The sequence below is a fragment of the Heptranchias perlo genome, chromosome 17 (genome assembly GCF_035084215.1).
Source record: "Heptranchias perlo isolate sHepPer1 chromosome 17, sHepPer1.hap1, whole genome shotgun sequence".
NCBI lineage: Eukaryota > Metazoa > Chordata > Chondrichthyes > Hexanchiformes > Hexanchidae > Heptranchias > Heptranchias perlo.
The window spans coordinates 41,263,383-41,275,845 of NC_090341.1; the positions used below are offsets into that span (position 1 = coordinate 41,263,383).

At 43.3% G+C, this 12,463-nt stretch overlaps 1 protein-coding gene across 2 annotated transcripts in view; it reads right to left on the reverse strand.

The window, feature by feature from the left end:
- Positions 1–970: 970 nt before the first annotated feature.
- The window catches only part of chl1b (cell adhesion molecule L1-like b), a 513,752-nt gene continuing 502,259 nt past the window's right edge, over positions 971–12,463 (reverse strand). For both annotated transcript variants that reach the window (XM_067998921.1, XM_067998919.1), the window contains one exon: positions 971–3,113. In XM_067998921.1, the coding sequence (XP_067855022.1) occupies positions 2,894–3,113 (220 nt within the window). In that variant the 3' untranslated portion in view covers positions 971–2,893. The remainder of the gene's footprint in view (positions 3,114–12,463) is intronic.

Here is a 12,463-nt window from a genome sequence, read left to right on the forward strand (position 1 = left end):
TGCACTACAGTAATGTACGTAAACATTATGGTCTGTGCAAAAACCAAGGGACACATAGAACGTTGTTATTCTGTGTTTAATAAGACAAGCATCCATGTTCTGAAAGATCACAAGGTCATTTACACAACACATATTAGTAGTTGAAACATTCCATGATGATCTCATATAAGAGAAATACCCATGTAGAAAACCTTACATGACTCTTCTTTTGAGTGAAAACTCATCATTGTATCACGTGAAGGGATATCTCTGAATTTTTTTTATGGTCATATATTATAAAGTACATTAGTCAACAAATGGTAGGACTTAAACTGTTTCTAACTAATACAGTGACTGCAAGTACTATTTATTCACAGATTTTTTGATAACATCACACCACTACAAAGTTAAATAAGTTTACATCTATTCCTAGGGAATTTTACAATATCTGTGTAAGCATACAAATTATGAAAATTGTTCTGTTAAACTTGATACAAGTTTTCAAATTTTCCTTTGAGAAGACATAAAACAATGCACAGATACTGACTGCTATTGAAGACTATAGTGGTAAGCAATTGAGCCAAAAGTTATGGAGTGATCAAGAGTTTCAATAAGGGGCAACAGCTGATAATATCATGCATACTGAAGGTAACCTCTGGAACTTGAAGAGCAATAGTTTACATATAGCCTAAAAACTGCAGTCAGTATTTGGTTTATTATACCCTTGGGCTCAAGTTTATTTCAAAAGCAAGATACTTGGTCTCACGGTTTGTGCTTTGTGGTGTCAGTTGGCAATAGAATTTGTTCTCGTGTGCGATGGCTGTTTTGCCAATCGTGCAGCATTTCAGTCCAAAGGTATAATAAAATGAAATATACCGTACAAACATGAGGCTACATTTCAGAAATTATACTTTGGTTCATCAACATTTCAAAACGAAAAGCAAGCCAAACTAAAAAGCTACTCCCTTACTACAGAAAATACAGAAGCAACTTTGCATTGGGAGTAGTTTTATTGAATCAGATCATCATTAGAACACTGTTTCCTACAAATCTTGGAATGGTTAAGGTCTGCCCTTTACAAATACTAAACGGTTCATTTGCAGTAAATACGATAGTTACACAAATGAAAGAATAGTTTTAATAATACAATTCATCCTGATAGAAAGAGTTATGATAAAATGAAGCACAGCCATGTCGAAACCAAAGCTTAAAAATGTTGCCACACTTTAAAAAGTTGTGAATTTGTGCTCTGGATGACATGCATATTTAGTAAGGCTAATGAAAATATACAATTCCTTTAACTTTCTTCCCACCAAAACATGTAATTCCAAATTTTCTCTTACAAGCCAGACTACTGCAAAACATGAATTTAAAAGTTTTGATGTATTTGTATTAAGACGGTCAGCTTTTTGCCATTTTAAGTACTGTAAGGTTTTCTGCAACAGTTGCAGAAGTAAGCAAATACTTTCCAATGCGTTAATAGAAATTATCTGTCCATTTTACAAAAAAATTGCAATTTGAATTACCTTTTAAAATAAAACTTTACCAGCACTGTTAAGCAAAAAACAAAAATAAGTCTTATTGGAACTTCAGTAATAAAAACTGTGACACAAGTACAATAACTCCACAATTGTTCACTAATAAAAAATTGAACCTACAACAACTCTTCGAAGTATACCAATTTTCTGAGGTGGAGACACAGAGTTCATTCAGTTCAATATCACGGTGCTATGTTTTACATATTTTATACACAATATAAAGTCACACATTTAGTTACTCCTTAAAGACACCTAGTCTGTGGGTCAACAAAAATTTATGCTTCAAGAAGTGCATCCAGAACCTGTAGCAGGAATATTGTTTTAAAAACATTGTTGATTTGTTGAGAATTACTTTTCTACAATCCCTCCCCAAATTCTAAATGTATTCCTAATTACAAAATGTACATTGTAGTCTTTTGCCTTGATAATAACCAAACCAGATGACTGAATACAATCGTTAAATGCGGAACTTTGGGTAAAGAGCATATTTGAAGAAAAATAAGACACAAGGATTTGAACAGTCTTATGCACACCTAATATTGGCACAGTTTATACAATGATTTATAGTTCTGACAACTCAACTGTGCCATCGCTGCCAGCTGAACAAGTGCACGTTCACCTCAACAGTACACTTCTATCATCCTCTGCATGCCATTCAACGACAAATATTCAATTCTAAATCAGACTCCCACTGGAAGTTGTCACTTCAAACTGACAGAAGCATTCCAGACATGTGGCGTGAGTGCTGGATGGAGTTCTACATGTAAATATTTAATTTGTTACTTTCTTCCTGTGGCTACAAACCTTAATTTGTAAAATGCTACTATAGTACTTTGTGAGATGTTCTATTGGTTAAAAAACACAGGAAAAAAGTTCTTGGTCCCTTCAGCTGCCATAATCATTGCATTAAGAGTTGTCAGTGTACCAGGTGTTGGTGTCCATAAGTTCATATATCATATCAACCGCAGTCCCGCAGGTTCTTAACTTCTAAACATGTAGGGTCACAAGCCACTTACTAACTAATCGTAACTATAGGGACTCAAATCTGCTAACAGCAGCAAGGATTTAAATGGTTACAAGTTGTTACTGTGTCAGCAACTGGAAGCCATTTCTGTTATGAACCTACAGACACTTACACTTTACATGGATTTTGCACAATATATCCCTCAGAATGAAAAGTGGACTGCAACAAAATGTCCCATGCATCTTATTCTTTATCAAATATCGTACATCAGGTCAGCATTCCTTATGGCCCATCACCTTTTCTTTTCTCTTTTTGTAAGCTTGTTGGTAATCTGAGCTAATTGAAATTTAACAAATATTCAGTTGTATCACAAATTTATTAAGAAAGTAAGTAAAGTTTATGAACACATTACTCATGCTTTAACTGGAGAGGTGGCTACTGAACTTCCATTTTCATCTGCTGCATCTTTCTCTTTATTTCCACTATACTGTCCAATGAATGAACCATCTTCATTAAACAGCCCTTCCGATCCACCTTCTCCATATTCTGCCAAACTGTCGTCACTTCCTGTTGGCTTCACCCCCTCATTCAGTGACTGCTGGCTTTCTTTCAAAGGTTTATCTTCATTATCACTGAAAAAAAAACATCTGCTGTCAGAAATCTAGTGCGTGGTATATTGGGGATGGGGATCTGGAAAATCTCTTGAGATGCGTTGCTCCTTTGTGATGAATCGCTTAACAATCCTATCATCCTTGATTCTTTGTTAAAGGAATGTCATGATTCCGTAATGCATCAATAGTTTTATTTAATCATCCTTCATTTCAACAACTCAAATGCTGATCACCTGACGTTATTAGCAACTGCTTTATCCCCTCCACCAAAACCATTTCAAATCTATGATCACAGTATCTGTTTCAGGGGTTAAATGAGCAATAATTAAGTCCTTTTATATTGATCGGTAAATTGCAGCAGTGAAGTTGCTCCAATATTTTATAATTTTCATTATTGCTAATTTGATCAAATGAATAGAATCAGTTATAGAAAACAATATCACTGTCAGCCTCAATTACATCAAGCTTTGAATATGTTAAGCCCCTGTGCAAGATTTGGTTCCTAATGTTAGAATGTTGCTCATAGCTGCAAACAATTCCATAACAGCCTGGAAGATACTTACATAGAAGTACATAGAATCTACAGCACAGAAACAGGCCTTCTGTCCTAATTGGTCTATGGTGGTGGTTATACTTCATACAATCCTCCTCTCACTCTAATGATCTCTTCCCATCCTTTTCACTCAGAGGATGGTGAACCTGTGGAATTCTCTACCACAGAAGGCAGTGAAGGCCAAGTCATTAGATGTATTCAAGAAGGAGATAGATATATTTCTTAATGCTAAAGGGATCAAGGGATATGGGGAAAAAGCGGGAACAGGGTACTGAGTTAGACAACCAGCCATGATCATTTTGAATGGCGGAGCAGACCCGAAGGGTCGAATGGCCCACTCCTGCTCCTACTTTCTATGTTTCTATGTTTATCCACCCATATCTCTCTACTCTCTTCTCCCTCATGTATGCATGAAGTCCTTCCTTTAATGTGTCAATACTATCTGCTTCAACCAATCCATGTGGCAGCGAGTTCCACATTCTCACCACTCTCTGTGTAAAGAAATCGCTACTAAATTCTTGATGATCTGTCAGTGGCTATCTTATATTTATGCCCCTTTGTTTTGGACTCAAGCACAAGCGGAAATAGTTTCTCCAGAGCCACTCTATCGAGCACAGTCATAATTTTAAAGACCTCTATCAGGTCTTCTCTTAGTTTTCTCTTTTCCAAAGAAGAGACCTAGCTTGCTCAATCAACCTTGATAGTAACATCCTTGTAAATCTTTCCTGCACTCTCTCCAGTGCTGCAATACCTTTTTTGTAGTACAGAGAACAGAACGGTGCACAGTACTCCAAGTGTGGTCTAACAAAGGTTCTGTATAAATTTAACATTACCTCCCTTCTTTTGTATTTTATTCCTCAAGAAATGAATCCCAGCACGATGTTTGCACTCTTTATGGTCTTATCAACTTGGGTTGCTACTTTTAGAAATTTATGTATCTGAATTCCCTTATCCCTTTGCTCCTCTACTCCATTAGTTTCTTACCTTCCAAGGAATAATTGGCCTCCTTATTACTCCTACCACAATGAACTGCCTCACTCTTTGCTATATTGAATTTAATTTACCATTTATTCGTCCAACTGAACGCCTCTTTACATTTCCCTGTATTTTGGTGCCTTCTTCCATATTATTAGCTGCACTCCCCAATTTGGTATCGTCTGCAAATTTTGACACCATACCTCCAATTCATGTGTCCAAATCATTAATGTATATGGGAAACAACAGTGGATTCCCACTTTCTGCCAGTTTGAGAAACTTCCCTTGACTCCTAACCTTTGTTCTCTGTTTTGTAGCTGTCGTTCAATCCATTCTGCTATCTCGCCCGACTCCACATGCCCTGACCTTTGCCATGAGTCACTTATGTGACACCTTATCGAAGGCCTTCCCAGAGCCTATATATACCATATCCACTGCATCGCTCTTGTCTACTCTTTCTGTCACTTCTTCAAAGAATTCAATTCATGATTAAAGCACGGTGGCGGGAACACAGCGGGTAAATATTCGCGTGGGAAACCCGGAAATAATTTTAGCGCGTCAGATTGAGCGATTGTAACTCAATTGAAGGCACTCAATTTTACTTCCGGGTTTCGTGTCTCCAAGCTGCGCAGTGGACATACTGTGTACCTGCATGACATGATGTGAACTGGTTCAGCGTCGCATGAGGTTCTTCTGGCTGGTGTGTGAAGCAGGAGGGATGTGCTGTACCCAGCTGACAGGAGGAAGAGACCTGCTTTTGCCACTAAGAAGGCATGGCTGGAGGTGGCAGAATAGCTGAGCAGCAGGAGCACGGGGCCCAGGTCCTGGGTTCAATGCAGGAAGCGGTTTCATGAGCTAACTAGGTCAGGAAAAGTGAGTACATTTCCATTCACACACATCCTGTGAAATGCACCCCCCACCCCTCCTCATTCTATGTTGGCAAGCCTGTTCCATCGCATCACTCCTCAAACCCACTTAAGTTTCAGCATCAACTAAACTTCATTTTCTATGCGATTCCTCACCTCTTCATTCGTCCACCCACCACTGCCACTCACCCCAATCCTCAAGCAATGTGATGCATCTGTCTGATAGTCACCCTCCAATGCACCTGTTTCATTGTCAGCATCACCCAAAGCAATGCATCCATCGGGTGAAGACATCACCTTCAGTCACTCACACATCTGTTCTTTCTCCCCTTGTTGCAGAAGAGAGCGCAAAATGTAAGGGAGAGGAGTAGAACTGGAGGTGGAACACCACAAATAGTTGACAGTTGACAGATGCAGAGGACGAGGCCATGGACATTAATTGGACTGTTGCATGCCTATCCGTTGGAGATGGAAAGACTGGCAACCTGCAGATGACTGGTGATAGAACTTTAACAACTTTCACACGCACGATGAATTGATTTTATCAATGACTGAACTGTTCCACACCTCAGTATGGTCATTGGAAAGATTGTCACTTTTCCGATGAATAATTAATATTGGTTTCTGTTGTCTTCCAGTGCCTTGACGGATTCAACAATGGAATGGTTCAGCTGCAATGGAAGACGATTCCTAGTGGAACTCACTCCTTCTGAGGGTGCACCATCACATGGCATACAGCCATGAACCAGCGCTGATACTGGCACTTTGGTGGGTCCTGTTAGGCAGATAGTTGGGTTGTCACCTGGTGATTCACCACTCACAAGTGTGCACGAGCAGACAATGGTGGCAGGGGCAGCTGTGGAGAGTCTGCGTCGGGGGGGCGCACTCCTCTCTAAGCTCTGTTCAGTTGGACACAGATGCTGAACCCTGGGGCCATCATTGAGAATGAAAATGATAGAGGTACAGCTGTACTTTCACGAGGTACTGGAAAATGTGCCACGCACACTCTCCACAATAGCAGAGAGGATGGAGGAATCCAACTCCATCACTGGTGGAGTGGCGGTGCAGGTAAGTGCAGGAATGTCTGTGATCAAGAGAATGCTATCCTCCATTGAGTTTCAAGCAGGACTCTCTAATGAGTCCATGCAGGCCATGACAACGGCCGTGCGGACTCTGGATGCTAATATGTCTGCCGCCTTAAACAGGTATACAGATACTTTAGCCGTAGCCTAAGAATGCGGCACATCTGTTCACCAGCCTGCTGGCCAGCAGAGTGGTGGGAGTGATGTTGCGCTAGCCCCGGAGAGGGATGATGGCCAAATGGGACATGAAAGTGGGGACTCAACTCAAAGCGCTCCCACGTCTCACCTGTTGCCCCCACCTCAACCAGTATCTTCAATGCTGCCTCCTCTCCTGATGGCCGAGTCTGCCCCTGCGCAGATGCAAATGGAGCAGTCGTGGCGGGGCATCTCGGCCGTCAGGGCAGGGATCTGAGCAACCTGCCATGACCTCTGCTGAAGCCACAGGGGATGCACCATGTAAAAGCGGTAGTAAGAGAAAGGATAAGCAATTGTAATTCACCAAGGGCATGCACAAGGGTGTTTGATATAATTTCATGTTGTTAAGTTTATGTCACATTAAATTTGATAATTCTCACCACCACTGCCATGTCTTGCCCATTATTGAGTCCCTTTTGTGAATTCGCCCTTTCATGTGCCACAACATGAATGCAAAGACATGATGCCACCCATTGGGCGTGTGTGTAATGGGTGTATGCGTGGTTGAAGGACTGTATTGTGCAAATGGTGGGGGGGGGGGGGGGTTGGAATTGCTGGTGGTGGAAGTGGTGGTTGTTCCAGGCGGCCTGAGTATTTAAAAGTCTTCAATTTGCAGATCTCATTATGAGAATCTGTTGGAGATGAGGGAATCCTTGGCATCATGAGCAGCTATGTGCGCCGCTGCTTTGGCGATGCTTTCCCCATCTTCATTTTCCTCGTCCTCCTCCTCCTCTTCTTCAGTATTGCCAACAGATGAGGATGTTTCATGGGCACATTTGACCTCCTCCACCTGTAACCCTCTCTGCTGCAGGATGTAGCACACGACGATTATTCTGCACACCCTCGCTGCCGAGTACTGAAGGGCTCCCCCAGATTTAGCCAGGCACCTGAAGCACATCTTCAGCATTTCTATGGCTTGCTCAATGACAGACCCGGTGGTGATGTGGCTCATTGGTGAGGTTCCTCACAGGTGTCATAAGCCATGTCTACAGGGGGTATCCCTCATCTCCAAGGAGCCAGCCTTTAAGTCTGTCTTGTGTGTGGAAGGGGTCCGGGGTGTTGGACTCGCGCAAAATGAAAAAATCATGACAGCAGCCAGGGAATCTAGAAGATACCTGCAGAAATTTCCTCCGATGGTCACACACCAGCTGAGCATTGATGGAGTGATATCCCTTTCGGTTTATGAACAATTCTGGCTCATGTGGAGGTCCTCAGATTGCTAATTGTGTGCAATCAATTACACCCTACATCCGTGGGAAGCCAGGCTGAGGGTTGGAACCCACTGCCCTCTCAGTCTGGCTGATGTCGTTGAGGGGAATGTTGACGTGGTCGGATTACCTGGCAAACAAGCCAACCATCACCTGTCTTACACACTTACATGCAGACGACTGAGACACCCTGGAGATGTCACCGGTGGCGCCCTGGAAGGATCCGGAGGCGAATAAATTGAGGGCAATGGTGACTTTAACTGCGATGAGCAATGCATGGTCACCAGGCCTAGCTGGGAGCAGCTCTTCATGAAGGAGCGTGCAGATATCTGTCGTGACCACCTGCTGACTCAATCTGAGCCTGCGCAGGGACAGCTCCTCAGAGAGGTCCAGGAAGCTCAGCCTCTGCCTGTGGACCCTCTCACGTGGATAGTGCCTCCTGCAACTTCAGCCCCTCCGTTGATCCCCTCTCTGCTCTTCTCCAGGTCCTTGTTGCATACCTCTGTCTTGTGCACCTGCAGATCCCAGAACTGAACGACGTGCCTGCCGCGGATGGTGATGTACCTCCTCCTCAGATGTAGTGTGGAATAGATCCATTGCGCACCCCGCCCCCATCCTGATGTTGTCAGTTTGAGGGGCTCTAAAATGTAGGCAAATTTGTCTGAACCAAGAATTCAGTTTCAACAAAGAAATCTCAGTCTAAACAGAAAGAATTCCCAGCCAAAGGTTTGTCTGAGACAACTGTGTGCCCAGTTGTAATATCACCTTTTATTGAGGTGTGTCAATTACTGGTTTAAAGGGCCAAATCAGCTTTGGCTGCAACTCACCTCCGTTTCTAGGCCGTGTTTCAGAAGCCACAGGAGATACGTTCAGGAGAAGTTAAATTTGTTGCTGCTGCAGGTCCTTTAAATATCGGCCCACTGGCTTTAAGTGGCGGCAGGACTTCTGGGTGTCTGTTGCACACACGCATACCAATGCACCCAAGTTAAACCTGAAAGTGGGCCATTCTTGGGGGTTAAAATTACCTCCAATAAGATTGGTTAAACATGACCTTCCTTTTAGAAATCACTGCTGACTATTTTATTACTGTACTCTCTGCTTCCAGATGTTATCTGATCTTGTAGATTCTAGTAACTTCCCTACCACTGACATTCAGCTACCTGGTCTATACTTCCCTGGGTTAGTTCTATCACCCTTTTTGAAGATAGTAATTAAATTTGTTCACTAATCCTCTGGCACTATTCCTTCTACTGTTGAGTTTTTATATATTTTTTTATTCGTTCACGGGATGTGGGCGTCGCTGGCAAGGCCGGCATTTATTGCCCATCCCTAATTGCCCTTGAGAAGGTGGTGGTGAGCCGCCTTCTTGAACCGCTGCAGTCCGTGTGGTGACGGTTCTCCCACAGTGCTGTTAGGAAGGGAGTTCCAGGATTTTGACCCAGCGACAATGAAGCAACGGCGATATATTTCCAAGTCGGGATGGTGTGTGACTTGGAGGGGAACGTGCAGGTGGTGTTGTTCCCATGCGCCTGCTGCCCTTGTCCTTCTAGGTGGTAGAGGTCGCTCTATGTGGATATTAACACCTCTGCTATCTCCTCCTTAGTAATTTTGAGTATCCGTGAGTGCAATCCATTTGGACTAGGGGTTTTCTCCCTCTTAATTTGGCTGGTTTGTCCAGTATCTCCTTGCTTTTTATCTTAACTGTTGTAATATCTTTCTTGACTTCTACGGTTGGCATTTCCTCTTCAGTGAATATTGAGGCAGAGTATCTATTTGATATCCTTGCCATTTCAGTATCATCTCCTGTAATTTTAACATGCTTATTCCTTAGTTGCCCTATCCCTAATTGTTACTTCTGTGTTTACAGAACACTTTACTATTTTTTATATTCTTTGCTATTTTCTTTTTATATTTCCTCTTTGTTTTCCTAATTGTCTTTTTTTTTACCTCTTTCCTAAACTCATCTTATTGCCTTTTGTGATCCTCTCCTTTATTGTTTATGAACTTTGTATTTCCCATTTTCCTTAGATTATATTTTATCCTCACCTCTTTATTGGCTAGTTTCTCCTTATTTTTTAGTGGAATATATTTCTCCCGAACTCTATTGATCTCCCATTCATTGATTTTTACTTCTTTGTCTGTCAATACTTTTCTCCACTTTCCCTCCCCCAGCTCCATCCTCATAGATAGCTCTTTTCCAATCTATTACTTTGGTTTTTGTACCATCTATATCTCTCTCAATCATTATCTTAAACCTCCTTATATTGTTGTCACTACTTCCTTGATGCTGTCCCACACTTACTTCTCTTATCTGCTCTGGTTCATTTCCCATTACTTGGTCTCGCAGTGCTTCCTCCCTTGTTGGCTTCTTACATATTGGGTCAGAAAGGAGTCTTGTACACACTGTAAAATCTCCCATGATTATGATTTTTTTTACTCATTTCATATATGTGACTGCATATTTCTCCCTTCACTTCCTTTCAGCTATTTGGTGGTCTGTAGTATATTCCTAGTAGAATGACCAATTCTTTTGCTTCCACATCCCACCAGCTACTAGATTTCATAAAGCCCAGTATAATACTGAGCAGATGTTGACGCTAACTCATAGAGGCAGACATTGGCAGCTGGATAAGTTTATTTCCATATCTGATCACCCGTATCCCCATACCCTGATTGTATTTGGAATCAACTTCTAATACATGAATCAATGCTCCAACTAAATGAATGGCCAGCAGGCTCCCATCATTTTTATGAATATTTTTATCTCATGTGGAATCAGGAAATTTCTCAATTCCCACTTCACTATCATTGCCTCTTTTTTCTCCCTGTCCCTTCCATTTGTGTTCTACTTTCATATTTCTAAGTTCTATAATTGTTGATAAAGCTGTGATGATTGTGATTTTTTAAAAATTTGTTCATTTTAGTTTCCTGTCTAATTATCACTTAGGTGGATTTAAGGTTAATCACCTGGTCAAGTGACCTGGCCTGTTAAAATATTCCATGAATTTCCACACTTACAGGGCTCGATATTAGCAGGGTGGCGGGTTCTCAGCGGGGGGTTGACTGGGTGCGTGGGTAACGCGTCCAGTGAATTCGGGGTGCTCCGCACGGAATTGCAGGCTAATTGGAGCCACTTACCTGTGCTTCGGGTTTCACACTAGAAAGCTGCGCGGTGGGCGGACTGCGCATGCGCAGCAAGGTCTGTCAGCTGGAGGAACCCTGTTTAAAGGGGCAGTCGTCCACTGACTGATGCTGCAGAAAATAGGAAAAATTACAGCATGGAGCAGCCCAGGGGGAAGTCTGCTCCCAGGTTTAATGATGCCTCACTCCAGGTATCATTGGATGGGGTGAGGAGGAGGGGAGGACAGAGATCTTCCCCCCGGCGGGCGGGAGGAAGCGGCCTGCCTCTGCCACCAAGAAGGCCTGGCTCGAGGTGGCGGAGGAGGTCACCAGCACCACCAACATATCGCGCACCTGCATACGGTGCAGGAGGCGTTGCAATCACCTAAGTAGTTCAGCCGAAGTGAGTACACTTACTCATTCCCCTACACTCTGTCTGCCACATCACCGCTCCCACCCCACATCTCCTTCTGCACCGCCAACACTACTCTAGCACATCACCCCTCACACCCACTCAAAGCTCATCCTCATCTTACCTGCACTTACTCACCTCGCCAGTACTCATCCCGCCACTACCACTCAACCCAATCCTCATACAATCTCATGGCTCTATCTCATACTCACCCTCTCATGCATCTCTTTCATGGTGAGCCTCACTCAACCTGCCACTACCTGTGCTGCAGCCACAGGGCATGCATCACATATATGCAGTAGGAAGCGTAAGGCAAACGTGTCGTGAGCATGAAGGGGATGCACAAGGGTGTTTGAGGGTTTGTCATGGTGTTTACCCATATTTAATTTCTGATCAACTAACATAACATATTATATTTTCACCACAACTGCCACGTCTTTGCGAATCTTGTCTGGTTTGTGCAATAATGCCCTTTCCTGAGTATCACTATGAAGACCCACAATTGATGCCACCCATTGTGTCAGTGGGTTTAGGTGTATTTGCAGGGCTCTTTTGTGCAGACGACTGAGAGACGTCGGCGATGTCCCCGGTGGCACCCTGGAAGGATGCGGAGGAGAAGTTGTTGAGGGCAGTGGTGACTTTGACAGCGACAGGTAAGAAGATGGTGCTCAGGCCAGCCGGGAGCAGGTCGGCATCAAGGAGGTTGCAGATGTCCACGACTACATGTCGAGTGACTCTGAGCCTCCATGTGCACTGCTGCTCAGAGAGGTCCAGGAAGCCGAGCCTCGGTCTGTAGACCCTGTGGCGAGGGTCGTGCCTTCTGTGATGCATCGATCTCTCCGGATGCCCTCCCTCCTGCTGTGCAGGTGGATGTGTCACAGCACTGTGTTGTGGAGCTCCACGTGTCAGAGGTGGACGGCGTGGCCGGCGAGGCTGGTGATGCTGTTCGCCCTCCGAGGA